The 23,242-nt window shown below is 38.4% G+C and overlaps 1 protein-coding gene across 3 annotated transcripts in view; it reads left to right on the top strand.

Moving 5' to 3' along the window:
- The window catches only part of Dcr-1 (Endoribonuclease Dcr-1), a 36,804-nt gene extending 16,084 nt beyond the window's left edge, over positions 1-20,720 (top strand). For 2 of the 3 annotated variants that reach the window (XM_045767480.2, XM_069312436.1), the window contains exons 9-23: positions 212-2,510; positions 2,819-2,949; positions 4,726-4,812; positions 5,926-6,070; positions 6,270-6,412; positions 6,782-6,920; positions 8,078-8,299; positions 9,878-10,057; positions 10,463-10,676; positions 12,026-12,198; positions 12,336-12,526; positions 12,975-13,216; positions 14,844-16,919; positions 17,933-18,153; positions 19,580-20,720. In XM_045767480.2, the coding sequence (XP_045623436.1) occupies positions 212-2,510; positions 2,819-2,949; positions 4,726-4,812; positions 5,926-6,070; positions 6,270-6,412; positions 6,782-6,920; positions 8,078-8,299; positions 9,878-10,057; positions 10,463-10,676; positions 12,026-12,198; positions 12,336-12,526; positions 12,975-13,216; positions 14,844-16,919; positions 17,933-18,153; positions 19,580-19,990 (6,874 nt within the window). In that variant the 3' untranslated portion in view covers positions 19,991-20,720. The remainder of the gene's footprint in view (positions 1-211; positions 2,511-2,818; positions 2,950-4,725; positions 4,813-5,925; positions 6,071-6,269; positions 6,413-6,781; positions 6,921-8,077; positions 8,300-9,877; positions 10,058-10,462; positions 10,677-12,025; positions 12,199-12,335; positions 12,527-12,974; positions 13,217-14,843; positions 16,920-17,932; positions 18,154-19,579) is intronic. The other variant, XM_045767481.2, reaches the window with a different exon arrangement.
- The last annotated feature ends 2,522 nt before the right edge of the window (positions 20,721-23,242 follow it).

Genomic DNA, 23,242 nt, shown 5'->3' with positions numbered 1-23,242 from the left:
TTTAAATAAATTAGCTAAAGAAACCTTTTCAACCACACCAACTGAAACTAGCTATCTTTTGGGGTCCACTGGGAGTAACTTTACTGGTTTTCCAGATGTCAAGACGTTTGTAGAAGAAATTTTTATGCAGTATTTTAGTAATTTACAATAGTTAATATCCCGAAGGAAATATTAATGTTCTTTTTAGGTAATATATATATTTTTTTTTCAGGGCTGTTGTGGAACAAGCATTTGATAAATACACAGAATTGGATCAGATCTTAAAATTTTCTACTCCCAAAGTTCTGCGTTTAGTTGAAATTCTTCGTCAGGTGCGGCCGCTCAATTTTATTGACCCTCGCAAAAGAAAAGATAAAGTGGAAAGTAACGAAATGGCTAGAATTGAAGCGGCTCCAACTGGAGGTGAAACTGTGAATGATGGATCTTTAGTAAAAGAAAATGAAGTTGCAATGGTCCAAGATGTAAAAGAAGAGAATTTGATTATAGAAGCCAATGCTAATGTCACATTAGGGGAACCATCAGTTGAGAATATAGCTCTGGAAGATCATACAAATATTCTTTCCCCAGACAAAATTTTAAATAATGTTGACTCGGTCCATGAAGAAATGAATAGCCAAACTTTTCAGTCTGTTGTAGAAAATTCAAAAAATTCATTTGAAAATACCGAATTTGATGGTAGTTTAGTCATTGAAAATGTATGTAAGACAGTTCCTAAGTCACCTAGTAAAAACAATCAGATATGTGATTACATTTTAAGTGAGAGTGTGCACAAGTCCCCTGGTAAATTAGCCCTGTTGGACTCGGCTGCCAGTGAGTCCAGTGTTGTGTCGTCAAGATTACTTGGGCAGGGGGCCGATAAGACGAAGGAAGCTGGTGGGAAGTCTTCGTGCAATGTGTGTGTGTCTGTCATTGAGGACTCTGGTGCAACTGGTGAGTGTGGTGATGGTGTGTCTGGTGAGTCTGGTGATGAGTCGGATGAGATTGGAGATGGGTCAGACGAGACTGGTGATCAGTCAAGTGAGACTGACGACGTGTCGAGTGAAATCAGCGATGATGTGTCGAGTGAAACTAGTGAAGCATCTGGCGAAACTAATGATGTGTCGGGTGAAACTAACGATGTGTTGGATGACACTTGTGATGTTTTGGATGAAATGGGCGATGTGTCAGCTGATGCAGAGTCGGATGCACCTGCCTCAAAGTTCTCCACAGAATGTACAATCAAGGCTGTGTCTGAGTCACATACAAGTGATTTGGAATGTTGTACTAATGGAATAGATATTAATGAATATATGGTCCCACTGTCAGGTTCTATGGAAGAAATTACTGCAAATAAGTTCAAAGAAAGTAGCAGATTTCAGAATGGTATCAAGCATGTGGGAGATAGTGTAGAGAATGGTAGCACTATGTTTATTGACAGTATGCAAAGTACAGTACAAATGGATCCTGATACAACACAAATCTCTTGCAATATATACGAAGCTATAAACAATAAGGAGAGTGAAGATGGCTCAGTCTTAGAAGACGATTTATGTAGGCTTAATATTAAGGAATCATCTTGTATAGATGGCTGTGAACTAGAAATTTTATTGGGCTGTGATCCATGTAATGGACATTTGAGTGCCAAAAGCGAACCTCAAGATACTGCCAAGTTACAAAATATTAAAAATGTAATACTATGCAATGGATTTGCACAAGGCGGTCATAAATGTTTGACATCTAGAATCTCAAAGAAGAATGTTGATTTGAAATTAAATGGCTACATTGACCTAGATGAGCATCAGTCAGGTTGTGAAGATGGAAGTGATAGTGTGTGTGTAGCAAAGGCAGGTATTGAAAGCTGTGACTCAGTACAAAACCAGTTTTGCATGGAAACTTGTCAACACAAAGATTCCTTAGCTGAAACTTCTGCTTTTCTTGCTACCTCTGAGCTGCCCACTGAGGCAGTTGCTGCTGCTGCTGCTACTCATGTCAGTACCACAACAAGTTCTCATAATGGAGTTATGCTTGAGGATAATATTGAGCAAATGGATGCTTCAAATAACATGGAAGAAACTAAGGTTAATATAGAACAATCAGAGGTAACATCAATGCCAGACAATGCCACAACAAATTCTCATAATGGAGTTACTGTTGATGACAATGTTGAGCAAATGGATGCCTCAGATAACTCTGAAGAAAACAAAGTTAATGCAGAGGAATCAAAGATAACCTCAACACCAAACACATGCACAGCAAGTGTGACCAATTTTCCAGCTAACTCGGGTGTTGGTTTAAATTCAAACAAAGAAAAAGATCAGGCTGGATCGTCTGCCCCGGCGGTGTCCTCGGAGGCCGCAGCCATGGCTGACACGCTGGCATTGCTGCTTCCGAGTGGTGGTAAGGGACGTAAACGACGTGACGATGTGAAGGAGAAGGTAAAAGTCCATAACCCGGAGGATCCCGACTCTGTGTGTGGACTAATCTTCGTGCATCACCGTAATATGGCCAAAATTATATACAGACTCCTTAAGGTATGCAGAAAGGCAGTTGGTTTATAACATTTGTAATTAATGCTTTAGATATTAGCTTAATACTGTATTTTCTTTTTAAATTTTTGTACTAACTAGGCATGAAATCTATATGAACAGCATTACATGTATAATACTTTGCAAGTGACATGAAGATTGTGTGGTAATTGTTTTAAAAGTTATTGACTAATAATTTATTTTGCATGTTTGTTCACCGATAATCAATGACCCAACTGAACCATTATAATGTTTAGAGATATTGATGAATCACATTGATTCACTTTGTAATCAATATTTTGATGGGATTACAGGAGCTAAGTGATATAGGTGGGGATTACGCTTGGATCTTCCCTCAATACACCGTGGAAGCCAAGGAAAGCGTGAAGGATGACCCGAGGGCTGCAGAGGCTGAGCATAAAAAGCAGGAGGAAGTTCTCAGACGGTACGTGTTGAAAGATATTTGTAATCGGGGATCGTATTCCAGGGACCTGTCCGAAATGCTACACGTACTAGTGGTTGTACAAGAATGTAACAACTCTTATATTGACACTTTTACTGGCCTGGCTGCTCCTCGTGTTCCTGACCATAAATAAATGTTTTGGGCTTGTGGGGCTGTTCAAGGACAACTCGGTGATGGAAAAAAAAATGTTTACAATCATTTTTACATTTTCTAAGTTACTGGTATTTGATGTTTATAAATGAATTGTCTATCATGATCTTGTCTCGATATGATTTCGGGGCTTAGTGCCCCTGTGGCTTGGTCCTCGACCAAGTGTCTTCTTTGTTACCCCCAGGAAGCAGCCCGTAACAGGTGTCTAACTCCCAGGTATCTATTTACTGCTAGGTGAACAGGCGCATCAGTGTGAAAGAAACTGCCCCTTTGTTTCTGCCTCCACTGGGGATCGAACCCGGAACCTCAGGACTATGAATCCCGAGCGCTGTCCACTCGGCTGTCAGGTCCTCTGACAGAGTTGGGGGGCTGACAGGTTTTTTTTTTTGTCTAGAGAAGAGGAGCAAAAACAAAGGTGTATTTATAATAGATTATTCTCCTATGAGCTTTCCCAAATGTAAACATAGCGTGCTTGACATGTCCCACTCAGTAATGCGTAATTAAGAAATTGGGTAGTTCATATGCGATTCCCTTACCTTCCTTCCTTTTTACCTTTCTTACCTTACTCATTGTCACCTTACTTTCATGGGCAGCATGAAAGGATGAAATGATAGCGAGTGTGAATAATATTAACATTGATTAATTATCAACAAAATAATACTGGGATGATTTAGGAGCTGGAAAGCGTGGTTTTAAAGGGAATTGCAGAGTTTTAATTTTTTGTTGGTCAATAGGTTATTAAATTAACTTTTATTTTTATTTCTCTAGGCCTCATTCTTTCGGTCTTCATTATTTTCTCTCTCCTTTCCCCCCTTCTTTCCTATGCTTCCTGCTCTACATTTTTATGCTTCTACTCTTTGTATGAAAGTACTTACCTGGTTGATACCTGGTTGATGGGGTTCTGGGAGTTCTTCTACTCCCCAAGCCCGGCCCGAGGCCAGGCTTGACTTGTGAGAGTTTGGTCCACTAGGCTTCTAATTTGTGTTAGGCTTCCAAACTTGCTTCATTTGTGTTGCCACAGCCAAAGGGTTAAGTATACAACTGCTCTCGGTTTGACTTCTTTACTGTAGATACCAAAATCCATCACAGGAACACATTCAATATATGACACCTGTAAAACACAATGAATGGTCACTATTTTGACAATATGGATTAGGTAGTCTTGGCCCCTTGTGGTTTCTAGATATCCAGTATGAGGTACATAAATGTACAGTATATACTGTATTGAGCAGATTGTTGACATCCGAGTTGTGTTTTGCTTCGAGTGATTAGAGTGTTACGTTTGGATGGGGAACGCAAAATAGTTGTGCACGGTCTGGTTGGAGACTGGGCCATTGATCCCCGGAACCTCCACAAGGTAGCCACAAGGTAGGTACGAGTAAGATGGAAGCTGTGTTACATAATGCATGAGCATTGTGGTATTGTATTAATTGTATTGCAAAATGAGTGCTGAAGATTTGTGTTGGATAATCTTATGAAGCCTTTGGGAGACAGTACTGTCAATTATTATTAATACAGTATATATATGTAGAAGTTTGTTATATGTATAAGAAATGTTTGTATTGTTCTGGTATCCATAATTATTTGCAATTTTTTGTTTTACAATAGATTCCGTCATCATGAGTGCAACGTATTAGTATCCACACGTGTTCTTGAAGAAGGAATTGATGTCCCCCAGTGTAATCTTGTCTTACGGTAAGTGGAAATCCCCCCATGGTAATCTAGTCTTATGCTAAGGGACATTCTGCAGGTGTTGAAATAAAGCTTTGCACCTGGTGGCAGTTAGGATAGTCAGATTAATGGGGATTGGGTAGTTCAGAGGCTACTAGACAGAGACTCAGTATGGCAATTGTTTCCAGATAATTTTATGTTATTTCTCTTCGATTGTGTGAGGTTTATCTTGATGGTCGGTAAATCTCTCAGCCACACGAGCTTCCCTGCCTCATTCTTGAGACAAGAAAATTGGGAAAGATGTTTGTTCTGCATGTGCTATCTTGAGATTATTGTGAGATGATTTCGGGGCTGTGTCCCCACTGCCCGGTTATGTGCTTGTGACATAAGCTGAGTGCCCCTACCCAGGTGCAACCCAGGAAGGGGTATTTGATCATTGCATTTAGTACAGTAAAAGTTTAATAGGTCGTCCTCCATTTCATTTTAGTTTCTTGCATTGCATAATGTATTTGAGAGCTTTTGCATTTATTGTGGTCCATCATCTAGATTTAGGGTTCTATACCACAGCTGCAGAACCCACATTTGTTATTGCTTGCAAATGACTGTTACTCTAATAAAGTTTAATTAATGGGATATATATAAGTCTTGTACATTGCTTTCTCAAAAATCTAGATTGCATCATTCCAGATCCAATGTAGATTTGATTGAATCCCATATACAGTATACAATTTTTGTTTAGACTAAATAATGTAAAACTCGCAATGAAAATTAAATGAATCTAATAATTTTGTTGCATAATTTGTCATATCCGGTGGCAGTGCTTTGCTGCTAACTGCATGCACCTGTTCTGCCTTAGTTGACACTAACAAGGTGTCCACTGAGGTAGAACTTCTGCGACTCGTGTGACTCGGGAGTGGGGAGCCATCCCGGCGAAATAGCTTCAGGGACTCGCCGGGGCTCTACCGGATAGAGGTGTTTCATTACATTCAATGCTGCTTTATTTTTTTTATTTTTTTATATGAAAGGAAGCAAGGTGAACTTGTTCTGTCCATTAGCAATCAGTTTGATATAATTGATGTTTGGTTTTTAATTTTCATTACAATAACCATTAAAATACCAAAGTAATTTCTCTCACAGGTTTGACCCTCCCACTGACTATCGATCATACGTGCACAGTTGCGGTCGTGCAAGGGGCCAGGATACGTTTTATTTTCATTTAATCACCAAAACACAACAAGACAGTTTCCTTTGTGATATGGCAACATATTCTGCCTTTCAGCAGGTAAGGATGGTTGTCTTTTTAACATGATTTCTTTGTCATTATTTTTTTTTTCTATTTCTGTCTGTCCTGGTATCACAATATTTTTTACATCGGTTAAATATTAGGACTGATGAATAGGATAAGGCCTGACAATGATTATTGTCATCTCATTTTGATATATTATTTTCCTTGCATTCTGATCATGTTAATGCTGGCCCAGGTGCTGGTAAGTCGGTGTGGAAGCGTGGAAGTGGGCACAGACGTAGAAGTTATGGCCGAGGAGGCTAATAGTGCACATCCTCCCTACATCACTCCTGCCAGTGCTGCTGTTACCATGGCGTCAGCAATAGGGCTTCTGAACAAGTATGTGGGACACTCGAAATTAGTTTAATCTCGGTCACAGTGACGATGGGAATGTTGTTCAGAGTGTAACAACATTTTCAACTTTGGTTTCTTCAAATTAGATCATTTTCAGACAAAAAACAACTTAAACTTTATGAAGAGGAATATTAAAATGCAGTTAGTTTCATGCAATTGGCAATTTTTTTAGGTGTATTAGGGAAGAGGTTTAAGAGTTACATTTGTACATCTGGTGAAACATAGATGTTGGATACAACATAGTACAGTACTGTATTAAGAATAACTGTATCAATACACAGACTATCTGTGTTTTTATCTTTACAGTTACATTTCATTGAATTTTATCATAGGTTTACATTTATTTCATTCTAGATATTGCGCAAAGCTGCCGAGCGACACCTTCACTCGTCTGACAGCCATGTGGGAAATTGAAGAAAGTGAAACTAATTCTGGCAAATACTGCTGTAGGATAATGTTGCCAATTAACTCGCCCCTTAAAGGAACTATTCAGGTAAATTGCATTCAATATTTCTTCCTCGTGTATTGTTTAGCATGAGATAAATTTAATTGTCAAATAATGGAACTGGTACCATGTATATAGAAATTATTGAACTGTCACAGACTGAGCTCAGTTACTTACAATGTCATATATATTAAAGTTATCCATCTATCTAATACAGAGAAATCTCATTATCATGTTGACCAGACCACACACTAGAAGGTGAAGGGACGTAGAAGGTGAAGGGACGATGACGTTTCGGTCCATCCTGGACCATTCTCAATCGACTTGAGAATGGTCCAGGACGGACCGAAACGTTGTCGTCCCTTCACCTTCTAGTGTGCGGTCTGGTCAACATACTTTAGCCACGTTATTGTGACTCATCTCCTGCAATCTCATTATCTCGATATATCAGTGAGAAACTCCACAGGAACCGTGATGAGGGCTCGAACCCATGCACCGGGTGTTCCCAGATACACGTTTGAAACCCCCATCATGACTCCTGTGGATTTTCTAATCTATCTACTCTTAACCCCAGGTTAAGTTTGATATACTTCATCTCATTGTTGACATTCCTTGAAGTATTATTACTTCCAGTGGAGTTCCCTTTGAATGGAACTGCCTGAACCGGGCATTTAGATGCAATGGAAGGATTCTTTTTTTATCGTTAGATCATTATAGTTTAGTGGAAGACTTCTTTTAGAGTGAGCGCACATATTTGCCGAACTGGAATGTGGTGTCAGTAATATACATATATACAATTTATTTATATTTTTACATAAACATTGTGACATTTTCCAAGTGATTTTGGTATCAAAATGTGTGAAAAAGTGTGTACTATAACTTGTGGTAAAGAAATTGTATATATTTTTGGGCATAAAATGATGAAATATTGCTAAGCAACCGTGCAATAAAAATTCTTTTGTAGCGTCAGGAATCTGAATAAATAACTTCCTTCGATCAGTCCTTAACTCTCACAATATCTATGATAAACAAATTTTTGCCCGCTTGTATAGAAAAAAAAACCATTTTGTACCTATTAAATTATAGATATATTATTTTTTTGTATTTTATCTATCTCTCTTTTGGTCTGGATAGGTATTAATGGGAAGGAAATCTTTCACAGTGTAATTTCTATGGTAATTTGAGTGTGACTTTTTTGCCACCAGGGCCCATGGCAAGAAAAGATGTCCTTGGCTAAAATGTCTGCTGCTCTAGAATGTTGCCGTATCCTACATCAGATAGGGGAATTGGATGACCAATTACAGCCTGTTGGGAAGGAAAGCATGAAACTTGATGACCATCTTTGTGCACCTCCAGCAGATGATCAAGTACCTGAAGGAATGCCTCGTCCAGGAACTACCAAGAGACGACAGTATTATTACAAGAAGGTATTGTGGTGATAGAGAATAATCATTTTGGTGTAGATGCAAATTATCATCTTGCTAAACACTTACTACACACCAACACTTACTAAACAGGACTTTTTGTTATTGATTCTGTGCTAGCATTAATACAAACATTCTATTTCTTCCTTATAGCACAGTATTTACAATGAAACAACAACAACAACCTTATAAATTTGTTTGGGCCAAAGAAACAAAGTTAGGTGCTCTTGTTATCTGATGCACTACTTCCCACAATATTTTTACATTTCTGGGACACGGAGAATTTGTGTCCCAGAAATGTAATACAACTTGTACAAATTTATGTGTTGCTTTCAGTTCTCACGTTACTAAGTATGGTAATCTACTTTTCACATTTCTGACTTCATATAAGGTGAAATTGCTTACAATATGTCTTTGTGATGTAAACATTACATACATCACATGTATGTAACACAGCTCCATACAGCTCCTATACACAGCTGCATTATGATAGGAGCTGGTAATTGTTTTTTTCTATCTGCTGGTTTACAGCGACCAGCTGGCAAACCTGCCGCCACCATTCACCAGTCTCCTCCTCTTCCTTCCCTAGGTTGTCCACCATTTCTGGATATACAGTATTGTGGGAGATGAGTCACAATAACGTGGCTGAAAATATGGTGACCAGACCACACACACCAGAAGATGAAGAGACGACGATGTTTCGGTCTATCGTGGACAGATTATCAAGTCGATAATGGTCCAGGACGGACCGAAACGTCGTCGTCTCTTCATCTTCTGGTGTGTGTGTTTGGTTTAGTCATCATACAGTATTGCCAGAGGTCATATGTATATGCACATATAATGTGATATTATAATTCTTGCATTTAATACGTACAGTAGTGCATTTCTCCTGTCTGTCATAGGTTTATGTTTGGATAGTGTTAGTTTGGTTTGGAGATGGCTGTAAACATTATCTAGCTATCAATAACCCTGCATTTGTTGAAGAGGCTGAGAGAGCTAGCCTGGTGTTCACTTATTACCTGAAACAAATTACTGTTTTTCTCGGCTCCTGTCATAATGGAGCTGTGTATATGAGAGTATATATAATTAATTTTATTTATATAGGATAAAATAGTGTGGATATGTAGATAATGTGCATAAAAGCAGGAAGGGAGGTGGATGGAGAAGCAATCAACCAATGGAGGTGCCATTTAAATAAATATATATCTTACTACTTTCACTTGATTTATGGTGAAATAGATTGAATAAGCCTATTTAATTAGGTTAGGTAAGGCTATTTCTTATTTTTTCATGGGAGTTTTGATCTGCCTAGATGAGCTGGTTGTTTGGGAAATGGTTAATTGCATAAATCAATTTTTGATCAAATTTGGTAAATTAATTTGAAGAAATAAATGTATTTATATCTTGTTAATTCGAGAGTCCAGTAATGAAAAGTCAGTAAATCGTCATCTCTGTACTGCACAAACTAGGGGCTGCCTGTAAATAATTATTAATTCCTCGGGCAGCTTTGTGCTGTACAAGTTTTTGTGATCTAGCAACAACACACACACATGCACACACAACTTTTTGTGTTTATTTCAGGTTGCAGAATGTTTGACAGGAGAACAGCCAAAGGAGGAGCTGGATTTATATGTGTACAAATTAGACATGGTGCTGACCTGCCCTATACCAGATGAGCAAAACACGCGTGGCCGTAAGATTTATCGACCCGAAAAGTCTGCACGCTCGTTTGGCATTGTCACAACCAAACCCATTTCACAGGTGATTAGTCTGATTTGAAGTATGTTGCAGGTATTGGTATAATTCTTTTTGAACATGGAGTAAACATGTGTATATTTGAAACCAACAGTTACGAAGTGTGGAGCTATTACTTGGAGAAAACCATGTTGTGTAAGCTTATAGAAATGAGTTTAAGCAGCAAAATACTATTGTATTCAAGCTAGAGTATCTGTTGGGTAGAAGGGGTTAAGAGGGTTAAATATTGCACGTGAGTGAACAATACAGGAAAAAACTAAAAATAAAAGTAAGTACGTTTTTGTTATAGATACATAAAAGTTACCTTATGTAATAGAAAGCTTATCTTTAATGTAAACAACAAATTTGATTTAAAAATTGAAAAGATTCATATGTGCATATTAAAAACAAAACTTAATTTTTCTATTCCAGGTTAGCGGTTTTCCGGTGTTCACGCGATCAGGGGAAGTTGTTGTCCATGTGCGTCAAGTAGGGAGGAGAGAGCGGTATACGCAAGATCAGCTGGCAGCTTTGCAGTGCTTCCACAAGTTTACCTTTACTCATGTGTTGCGACTGGAGAAGTACCCTATAAAGTTTGACCCTACTAATGCAAAGACGGCTTTCTACATTGTTCCGCTTAACAAGTGTGAGTTCTGAAGGGGATCTGCTACTGTTTTTTTCTATCAGTTTAGTCGTCCAATAAGAATTTTCTCTGTACATTACTAACGGCATCTGAATATTTTTCTGATTTGTAATTATTTTGTGGTCTTCTTTTCCAGAATAATCCGCTTTTTTTATTTGCTGTCCAATAGATGTGTATTACTGGAGAATGCATATTGACTTTAATTTTGAAGACTTGTGTATAATGGTTGCAAGGAAGGGAACTTTATGGCAGATTTTCATAACTGTTGTGACATTGTAGGGGGAAAGGGAACTATGAGAAGAAAGCACCAAGCCATCATGACTATATAACACTTGTAAGGGATCAGGAAAAGGAGTTAGGATGGGACCGGTGGAAGGCATGGTGACCAACCATTTGGAGGGTCGGGGATTTCACTTCGACCTGCATGAAGCGAGACCGTCGCTCGACTTTCCAGCCCAAGTGGTTGGGCTATTGTAGGAAAAGGTGAATCCTTCAGTGATATCTAAAAACCAATAGGCATAGACATTTGGCTTTTCATCTCTACTTTCTTGACAGTAAAGGTGCTAACGCATAGTGGTGGTCTGGAGTTGCAGCCGAGTTGACAACTAACAATTACACGAGTGCTACTCGATCTCTTTGCAGACTCAAAAATTTCCTTCAATATTTAGTGCAGATGATTGTGTCAACCAGGTATCATTTTGGGCTGGATTAGGACATCTTCAGTGTCTCCTATTCCCTACTTACAGTAAGGTGGGGATGGTTGCAAAGATCCCTAATGTACTTGGAAGTGAAGGTCGTGCTGGCTTGCCCGTTATTTGGTCATGTCGTAGGAAGAGCAGAACGTGACTCGGAAATGCTTTCTTGTCATGCAGTGTATTGCATTAGGTTTCTGTTGATGGTACGTTTTTTTAAATTAATTGTGTAATTAATATATTGCATATGAGAGGTGTTTGCTTCCTGGTGACATCTTGACAGTGCAACAAATTGTGTTTCTGAAAAGTTGGCATATATTCCTTGACATTAATGTTTTGTTGACATTGTGCTTGACAATTTTTGGCAACGTCTGACTTGTTGTCAGTATTAATTTATAAATTGTTTCATGCACTGCAAAACGCGAGACATTTCCCATCTGTGTCATTGAAAGACATTTTTTTTTCCTTAAATGTTTATGAATTGACATTGTTTTCAACTGTTTAACTCTGTTTCATATCATTTCATTATCTTTCAATAGAAAAAACCTTGGTGCCAGGATACTACCTGGATTGTTCGTAAGATAGACATACAACTATCTGTATACTGTAGTTACATTGATAACATTATTACCTATAGGACATGCAGAATATCTTTTGCAGTAGTTGATGGGTGTGAGGACATTGACTGGGAGTTTGTTACAAAAATTCAGTTGGAAGGAGACCCGAGACCAGTTCCTCCTCTTGATGATGATAGAAAGAAGTTCCAGTTCGAACATAGCCTGTACGAAGATGCTGTTGTTATGCCGTGGTATAGAAATCAAGATCAGCCTCAGGTACAGTGATGTCATAGTTTTTGCCTTGTATATTTTATGCCCTGAATACTGTTTTTTGTATAGCTGGAGTATACGAGATGCGGCATGAGCTACCCATCAACACAAAATACAATATTATTGGAATGTTTATTTTTCAGTACTTCTATGTGGCAGAAATATGTGCTCACCTCAACCCTCAGAGTGACTTCCCAGATGCTGGTTTTGAGACTTTTGAAAAATACTATTTAACAAAGTATGGGCTTCAGATTTGTAATTTATCTCAACCTTTGCTTGATGTCGACCATACGTCGGGCCGTCTGAATTTACTCACACCAAGACACGTTAACAGGTAAGTTAGTTTAGCTCATTTATTATGCACCCCATGCCATCTAGTGGGTGGTAGTGGAAAGGGTAGTGTACAATAGGAAAATACAATTTTGCCAGATGGATAATGGAAGGAGGAGCAGTGAACAATTTTATTGTTCAATTTTCATGTTCAATTTTATTGTATAAGTCAGCTCATAGATGTCACTCTGAATCACCTTTATGTTATCAAACCACATCTATATGTTTCTAAATATATTAATTTGTGCAGAATAACCACAAATTGAAAAGATAACAGCTAATAGCTGTTGTCTTTTCAGTTTTCACTGTGGTCATCTGCACATTAAATATCAGTTTTTAATGTGTTGCATACTCATTTGTGAATCACTAGGAGCTGCCTTCTAGTGATTTCTTTATGCAATAATATTACTTTTATTATTTGAATATTATTTAGTTTTTATCATATTTCACAGAAAAGGCGTTGCTTTGCCCACTACCTCAGAGGAGACCAAGCGTGCTAAACGCGAAAATCTGCAGCAAAAACAAATTTTGGTACCCGAGTTGTGCACAATCCATCCTTTCCCAGCGTCTCTGTGGCGTAAGGCTGTGTGTTTGCCCACCATTTTATATCGCATAAATGCTTTACTCTTGGCTGACCAGCTGCGGATATGTGTGGCGAGTGAAGTTGGCCTGGGGCTTCACATTCTTCCTTCAGGTAAAGAAAAAAAAATAATCATTGTATTGTACAGTACTGTATTTGTATATATTTGATTGACCTTCGTATTATTCATTCCACACTTTAATGTGCTTTTGAATATTTTGTTTTTCTTCAGTTTTCTTGTACTTTCTAGCAGTTACGTCCATGTATTAGTCAAAATTTCAATGTCGTCAGAGAATTTGATTATATTTTTATCACAAGCTATCGCATATATATATTTTCTTTCAATGAGGGCTACTGTTAGTGATTAGTTTGTTACACACAGAAATCACAATAGCGTGATATATCAAATGTACAAATCCAAAAGGGCCGTGATGAGGGTTCGAACTTACGCACGGGATGTTTCCAAATGCGCCTTAGATATTTCCGTGTCGTGACACAGTTGACTAAGGCCCATCTGGGAACATCCCGTGTGTGTAGGTTCAAACCCTCATCACGGCCCTTGTGAATTTGTTCATTAGTTATTCTCTCTCATTTCCATCCCGATTCGTCAGAATGTTGCCTCCAGGCTTGATTTAGTTAAGAAAAACAAAACAGTCCCTGACATGATTTGGTTGACATTTAAATTCATTAATAATAATTTATTTATAATCTATGTTGCTACAATTGTCAGATTTAATGGAGTGGTTGAGTGGAATAAATCACCCCATTTAAGAGCAGAACAACAGTAGCTCCTCATTACCACCCTTTAATTCCCCTCCTTTTCCGAGTCTGCCTCGGTAGGCTGTGCTAAATGAGGTCTCTTTTGACTTTGCTGTCCATTTGTGTGGCCACTTGGTTTAGTTGGGTATTTGGTATTTTGTAACTTTGAAAGAGTTTGGCAGTTTTTAAGAGGTTGCCACGGATCCTTGGAAATTGTATTATGGTTTGAGATGTTCTTGGGAGTCATTGTGGGTTTTGTTGGTTGTGGATTGAGGCATACTCTAAACTGACTTAAATCAGAACTGAACTGAACTCTGAACTCGCCTTAAATTAAAGAGTGGGGACCAGCCTCTAATTTAAAGGGACAAGACAATTTACAATAAAGAAGCTTGCTACAATGCCGCAAGGCTTGAAAGAATGTGAAGGAATGACCCAGTGTTTACAGCACCTTGATAAAGGATGTAGGTTTTATCTGAAAATTTGATATTAATTAACTTACACGTGTATTGGGTCTTTCCATCACAATTTACAATGATACTTCTCATGGGCTCAACATCAAACAGCAGCTGGCATTCTAACAATGACCTGGATGGGTCCAGTGCTAAGGCCTAGGGCAGCTAGTGCACAGCTGCTCCAAAAATGCCATTTTATTACACTCGGTGCTCTATTTTTGTCCAAAATGATAGTGTTTATACAGTATATGAGAAATATTTATTTTCTAAGACATATAAATATAAATACTTTAATTACCTTCGGTATTTTGGTTTAATATACTTACAGTATTTCTTATAGTATAATTCAGGATTTTTTATAGAAGTAATAGCTTTACTGATGTCCTTGGTCATATTACTCAATATTTGAATACAATATGTATATTTATATATTAATTTAATATTTTGTTGTAATAATTTGATTGTCTTTGTAGATGGCATGAACTGATATTTTACTTTTTACTGAGGTGCATAATTTTTTTTTTTTTTAGACTTTTCCTGGCCTCCCTTGGATTTTGGTTGGAGCCTTGCTGATGTGCTGAAGAAGAATCAGGATAACCAAATGCAGGAGGAGAGTGCCGAAACCAAAACGGAAAACATTTCGAAACAAAAATCGAAGAAAGCCGAATCACTGGGTAGTGAATCCCCGCCCATAAAGAAAAAGATCACCAAAAATGGCATCGACATGGAAATAGGTACTTGGTCTAACGACATGGCCGTTGATCCTCCTACTCCCCCGTATGGCATAGATGATATGAATACTACAGATGATTTTGAGATTGATACTTTTGATCCAAATGTGGCTCTCCCTGATAATTTAACATTACTGGATGGGTTTACGACTGTTGACGACGATACAGAAGGAGAATTAGGTGCCGACTGGGGTACTGGCATTACGGAACGCAAGTCAAAAAACGGTTGCCACAAGGATAGTAGTGGAGAGGTTTTCAGAGTGGGTTCGCCATCAAACTTTGAAATTGACGGTTGGGATATGTTTGGTGGACCCGGTAGCTCTGGTTATGGAGGAGGCTACAATGGTTATGGTTCCTATGATGCTTATGGAGGTTATGGAGACTTTCAGGGCTTGGCGGATGATCTTGAAGGCTGTGAATCGGATGTTTCTTCCGATATGGATGATGATGACAAAAGTCAGGCAGAGAAGATGTGGGATGAGGAAGGGAGTAAAAGACGGGCAAGTATGGCCATTGATGAAGGTTCCTCTGATGAAGAAATTGATTTGCAGTGGCCCTATGAGGATGAAACAATTAGAAAAGAGAAAGAAGAAGAATTCCATCAGTTTCTTAATGAAAAACAAAGTTCAATATTAGGAAGTCCATGTTACCTGGCTGAGAATGACCCACTCATCATAGAGAAGGCACACAGAAAGATAACAAATGAAAATAAAACTTTATCAACAGAAAGAGAGAATTTACCTGTAGGAAAATATACCTTACAAGGCTGTGAACAAATATATTCCATAGGCTGTGATAACGCTCAACAAACTACCTCACCTGCCACAAGGATTGTCAACCGTACTGAGACTCTTTCTGTTGTTAAACTAGACAATGGTGCTGACTCTTCCTCTTGGATGAATAACTCTGGTGAAGCTTCCTTTAGTTTTGATTACCAGCCAGATCTCATAAACCATCCTGGCCCACCGCCCAGCATCATCCTTCAGGCACTCACAATGTCTAATGCAAATGATGGGGTCAACCTTGAGAGGCTTGAAACAATAGGGGACTCTTTCCTGAAGTATGCCATCACCACGTTCTTGTACTGTACGTATCCGCAACGTCACGAAGGCAAGCTCAGTTACCTGCGGTCCAAGCAAGTTAGTAACTTAAATCTGTATCGGTTGGGTAAGCGAAAGGGCCTTGGAGAGTGCATGGTTGCTACCAAGTTTGAACCTCATGATAATTGGTTGCCTCCTGGCTATTTTGTGCCACGCGAATTAGAAGAAGCATTGATTGACTCGGGAGTTCCTGCTGGTCATTGGAACATGGCTGATTTACCAGGACTTCATGATTTGGCTAGTGACGAGATACGGCGATTAGTTCAAGAGCGGTCGGAACAAATAAAGCGTAGTAAAACGGAGCACGTAACGAGTGAATTAATGGCCACACAAAATCCTCATGATTTACCCATCTTTATCCCATACAATTTGCTCACTCAACACAGTATTCCTGATAAAAGTATTGCCGACTGTGTTGAGGCTCTAATTGGTGCTTATCTTACAACTTGTGGTCCACGTGGTGCATTACTTTTCATGTCTTGGCTTGGAATCAAGGTATTACCGTGTAAAGTGGACGAGGAATCTGAAACGGTTTTGCAAATTACTTACGGTCACCTGGAGCCACCTCAGTCACCTCTCTATCATTGTCCAGTAACGGATACTTACATGCAGCTGGAGTTGCTACTCAGTGGGTACACGGTATTTGAGGACAAGATTGGATACACATTTCGGGACCGTTCGTATTTGCTTCAAGCTTTCACTCATGCTTCATATTACAAGAATCGTCTTACCGACTGCTATCAGAGACTCGAGTTCTTAGGAGATGCTGTTCTTGGTAAGTTATTTGTATTTTTAGTCACATGTTTTCAACATTAATTACTGTAATGAGATTTGTTGTTTGTTAGGCCTTTTATTAGAAGTACATTTTATATTTGCAGCTTTTACAGCATTAATGATGCTGTTGTGAAAATATTTGATCTGCCCATATTTATAGAAACTATTTGGCAATTTATCCCAATGCTGTTAGTTGAAGCTGCAGCATTAATTGACGACTCAATGCCAGATCTTATGAGCTGCAAGAAACTTATGTATAGAGATTAGAACATTCAACTGCTGTATCACTATGGAATTGTGAACAGATAATTTGTTATAGTGGATAGTAAGCGCAGTCAAATACAGCATTCTTAATGTTCCACACGGACTGAATGCAGACTGTATTTATGCAAGGTTAAAATGAAGATGATGTATTGATTTAACTTGGTTAATGGTCAGTTTTATGCGAGTTTGCATGTAAATGTTAGTTTTCGGCAGGAACAGTGTCATTTATTTTCCAAACTTTATTATTGTCTTTTGCTTTAAATGCATAATTATTGAATTTCATTGAAAGTTTGAACCAAATTATTTGAATTGTTTAAATACACTAGTAACAGAGTTAATGAGAATTTAGATTCTTGAATTACATTTAAAGGTTTTGTGTTCACGAACCTTAAAATTTGAGTCAAAACGGGCATTTAATTATGTGTGGTCATCTGATGATAAACCGTTAAATTCTTAGTTCTGAAACACTTCAACAGGAGCTCTCTGGAAAGTATTCCTGAATATAACTCGAAGTGTACTGTATTTCTTTTCGTACTGTGCGTGAATAATTTTCAGTCTCATTATTGTGACTTATTGTTTGCTTCATCACTGACCTACATTAAACACTTTGTGGTTTTGTCTAAAACTGAACCCTTTGCTAGACTTGTACTCGATTCTAGTTATCAGAGTAGTGATCATTTTTCACTTTCGGGTGTTGACTTGGTTGGTATTGTTTCAGTTGTACTCTGATTATGAATATATTGTTTACAGACTACCTGATAACTCGCCACTTGTATGAGGATAAGAGACAGCACTCTCCAGGCGCTCTTACGGATCTGCGCTCGGCCCTGGTTAACAACACTATATTCGCATCTTTGGCGGTGAAATATGACTTCCACAAGTATTTTCGCCATTTTTCCCCGGGTTTGGACCGTGTGGTGAGGGACTTTGTTAAGATGCAGGAGGAAAATGGCCATAAGATCAACGAGGAAGTAAGTTTAACCTGTATTGTTGAGTGTTTATGTGCAATTGTGTACTCTGAAAAGGAGTATGATAGTTATGATAAATGCTAGTATGATAGCATTTATTGAGACTTTTAAAAATGCATAATTGTACTAAATTGTTAGCTGCTCTGTATCAATCACTAATTGTGCAGCATATTATTTCCTGTCTTAAGAGTAGAGAGTATTATAATATATCATTCGACACTCTTCATCTGTCTCCATCTCTCTTTTACTCCTTCTCTTCCTCCCTGCTCTCCTCCTCCTCCACTCCATCTAACCACTCCTACTTTTCCCTCATCTACTCCCCCCCCCCCTATCCTGTCCCATTCCAAATCCTTAGACACCCTTCCAAGTGCTATACAGTCGTAATGGCTTGGTGCTTTCTCCTGATAGTTCCTTCCTTCCTTTTTCTTCTCCCCTCCTGCTACCCCCCCCCCCTTTCCCCCGCCCCTTCTTTCCTTCCCTGTTTCCTATCCCCTTTTATTTTAGCTATATACTTTCAGATATACTATAGTACGGTGCTTTTCAGTAGGTCTGAAATTGTTTCTTTCTGGGCACCCCCTTACCTCAGTTGCTTCTCCCAGTTTAAGCACTGCCATTCCTGCCATACTGTACTAGCTTATGTCAAGTACCTGAGAAACTTTCACTCTCAGGAACTTGGGCCTATGATCTACCCCTTTCCCATCTACGAGGTGAGAACGCATGAGTGAGGAGTCGGGCAAGGTGTGGATTCAGATTTGTCGTCTGAATGTGGGAATTCCTATTTTGCCTCTTTAGTCGCTTTCTTTCTATATCTGCAGAGTCCTCTTACAAGGCACAATGGTAAGAAACTGAGGGAAGCGACTGAGACTGGTTGCCACAAAAAATAGAGTATTGAATGTAAAAAAACATTGCATTTTGGGTCCTTTGGTATCTCCCTGTTCCTAGCCTGTCTCTTCCTTCTTTTCCCGGGGCTCTACATTGTGCAAGGCATGGACCAGCCTGCCGCCACCTAGAGCAAGTCTTGGGAATCTCTTGGTCAATAGTTGTCAGTTTTTTGTCATCATTCCACATATTTTAAAAACATTTCTTAAATGCAATTATTGCCTTGTTGCCTTCCTTCTTTGCCATTAAGGGCAGTTTGGTATCATAGAGAGAATTCATTTGCAATCCTTGTGTTTTCCTTGTCTCATAAAGGAAGGGGGGGGGGCATGGTAAGAAGATATTCAGGCCCTTGTCCCAGGTTGGCAAAGTCTCCTTAGTACCTCATATTAGCTAGTTTTACCAGTAATAGCCATTGCTTAAACTTAGGGCGAACTAGTCATGAAGGAACCTGAAAGGGGGCATTTCATTACACTTGATGCTCAATTTTTTCTTGCATTCTCTAGTAACAACAATGACAGCAGTGATATAAATACATGCATTCTCTTTCTAGTATTACTTCATGGAAGAAGATGAATGTGAAGCAGCAGAAGATATTGAAGTTCCTAAAGCGCTGGGTGATGTGTTTGAGAGTGTAGCTGGAGCTATTTTCTTGGACTCGGGTGGCTCCTTGGATGCTGTCTGGTCCGTGTACTATACCATGATGTGTCGAGAGATTGAGCAGTTCAGTGGCGTAGTTCCCAAGTCGCCCATTCGTGAGCTCTTGGAAATGGAACCTGAGACAGCTAAGTTTGGCAAGCCAGAGCGACTAGTAGATGGTAAGGTCAGGGTATCGGTGGAAATATTTGGAAAGGGTTCGTTCTCTGGAGTTGGCCGCAATTATCGTATTGCCAAGTCAACAGCAGCGAAAAGAGCATTAAGACACCTGAAGAAGCTTCAGATGATGGCCAGTCAAGGTATCTAATGTAAGTTAAATAAATCGGGGTCGTAAGAGCAGGACTCGCTGGTAATATTATAATCATGTTTGAGATAAATATTCAGGAATATATGGATGAATTAGTTAAAATCTTCATATTTATATTATTAGTTTGAACATGTAAATTCCTGAAGATTGTACAGCTGAATGGCAACTTATTATGTTTCAGTATTTCTTGTCATTTTCTGGGAATTACCAAGATATGGACAATGAATTTGGGTAGTTAACCTGTGTTAGGAATTTATCGTCAAAAGTCAATTTTTTAGTGTATCCATTTTGATGAAGTTGTATCAAATGTGCATCCAATTTTGTTTATAATTTGTTACATATTAAGACTGTAATTGTTGTAATTGGATTATTTTTCAGTATTAAATGTAAATAAGCAACAGTTTCATTATATTCAGTCAATGGATGTACTGTACATCCCAAGAGTACAAAAATGCATATAAGCTAGTGAAGATTCAGTAATACAGATAAAGACTGTACTAGAGTCAAGTGCAATTGACATTCTTAACTAATGCCCAAGAAAATTTTCTTAAGACTTATTTTAGTACTTTGTATTTTATGTGGGTAGGAAATGGCACAGGGTTAGGAGCATTCTTTAGGTGTTTTGGGCTACATTGTCTTTTAGCAAGCATTAACTAGGTCACAAATGTTTTATTTTGGGGGAAACGACTCCGATCTTTACCGTGATCCCGTGGCCGTGAAAGTCGCCCACTCTTCCCGTGATCCATTCAGTGCAGCGGGCAGTTATACAGGTTGTTAGAAGATGGTTACGAGTCTTTTCTATATATATTTATATCTATGTACATGCAGTATATGACATTTTGGTGCGGTATGGGGAGTTTTAAGTATGATCAGCTCGTTATAGTAGTCATCTTCTGTTGGGTTATGTGTGTGTACACAAGGTCAAGGCGCCTCTTAAACTTGAATTAGAGTATGGCAGTTTTAATGACTATTTTGGAAAAAAAAAAGAAAAAGAAAAATTGACATATTGTGTTAGCTTTCATGGGGAGGTAATACTGTGTCCCGGTGATTAAATACTGATATTTTTTGTCTCGATATATATGGGTCTTTGGTGTTTAGTTTGGTTCACTCTTGACTGTCTTCTAGTGACCTAGCACTATAACTGCACCTCCATTATGCTGTGATTCTTTACCTGACATTGAGTTCAAATAATGTTTATTATCTCATATAATAGTTATATGGTGTTTTTAAGTGCAAATTTGTTTATTATATTGTTAAATTTTACTTAAATTAAAATTTAAACAAATTCTTAAATGTTATCTTAAGTTATATATACTTGTAATATAAACTGCCATGGTCTAGGATTTTATGCATTTAGTAAACCAAAGTCAACAAGTGAGACTGCTCATTACCACACTAAAACTTTGTTGTATATCACCTGGGGTATCGCGTGCGTATGTGGGACACTATATTGTGTAGCTCTGCTCTGTGCTACACACAAACACACACACACACACACACACACACACACACACACACACACACACACACACACACACACACACACACACACACACACACACACACACACACACACAAAACACACAACACACACAACACACACAACACACACACATATATATACATATACACACTCTCCACCTCTGTTCCACATGACCACCACCCCACTCCCCCCACCAATCCCTTGTAACCAATCGCCAATCGTAATGGATTGGCGCTTCTCCCCCCTGAAAGTTTCCTTCCTTTCTTCCCTGCCTCTTTCCCCCAATCCAATCCCCCAACCCCACTCCAGTCATCCTCCCACACAAGCGTGTACACACACACACACACACACACACACACACACACACACACACACACACACACACACACACACACACACACACACACACACACACACACACACACACACACACACACACACACACACACACACACACACACACACACACGTACAAACACTAGCCCTTTCCAAGCGTCTTAATATCTCCATATATATTATTTATAGTGCATAATTATTGCCTGTGGTGTATAGGTGTATATTTCAGTGAATGTTTGGCATTACACTAAACTCATTTAGAATTCCTCCAAATTTATGTATGCTCAAGAAATGTATAGTCTGTATATGCCTATGCTCTTATAATTATTTGTTGTCATAGAGTGTTCTTTTCTGTGTTGAGGATAGTAAATGGCCGCCAACATTTTCACCCTCAATCTTCTATAAAAATTAATAATTGTTGTCATTTTAATTTCCTGTCACAAATGAGCTATTTCTCAAACACTGAATTTCTTCAGGATTTAAAATTATCTCTTAAAGGGAATATATGAAACATAGAGCAAAGTATTGTAGACATGGGTCTCATTCTTATCAAATGGGGGGGGGGGGGAAGACATCACCACATGCTTGTACAATACTGATAAACAAGAATGTGGGAAAGGAAACGTAGTTCTCGGTCAACATGTACAGGACGAGAAAGTGGAAGGAGAAAAACACGACGGGCAGAAAGGCAGAGGTTACCAAAAGAAAAAAAAATAGAATTAAGAGACAATTATTATTAAAGGTGCAATATAGAGAAAAAGACAATAGGCCGCAAAATGGCACGACGTTATGAATGAACTCAAAGACTAAGGGTTTGGGTGCCATTTTTTTATACAGCGCCATAATGCTTTATTGGCTGACTTATAAGCAACAGATCTACTACAAGCATTTAACTGCCATTATTTACTTTTCACTTGCAGCCCCCACCACATGCAGTATATTTAAATACTTCACAGTACCTTTACATTTATTTTTGTAGTCTTTTGTCAGTTAGCATAATGTTTAAATTGCTCTGAATGTCAGAATAGAACAAATCTTAACTGTGTGTGGGTGATTATTTTATAGTTTCACTTGTTGACTGAAAGAAATGTTTATACTTATATGATTATATATGTATATATATAATTGTATATATATATATATACAGTATATTAAATTTGTTAAAAACAAAGTGCCTTCTATAAATCAAGTCGTGCACTACTGGTTTATGTTTCAAGGGTTTTTTCACACATTTTTGTTTTATTACATAAATTTTTGTTTGTATTTAAGCTGAGAATGTAATTAATGCCTCTAATGTTTATGGTGTGATGGTGGTAAAGGAGTAATTGGACAAGATATTACTTGATTTATCATTGCGCAGATTCATGTCTTATCTTCTAGTAGTCTGTGGTTACGTAACTCTAATGTCCACTGAAGGAATGGCTCTCGTATAT

The sequence above is a fragment of the Procambarus clarkii genome, chromosome 72 (assembly GCF_040958095.1).
Source record: "Procambarus clarkii isolate CNS0578487 chromosome 72, FALCON_Pclarkii_2.0, whole genome shotgun sequence".
Taxonomy (NCBI): domain Eukaryota; kingdom Metazoa; phylum Arthropoda; class Malacostraca; order Decapoda; family Cambaridae; genus Procambarus; species Procambarus clarkii.
Note: the sequence above shows the minus strand (reverse complement) of the source record. Positions and strands in the feature narration are given on the sequence as shown.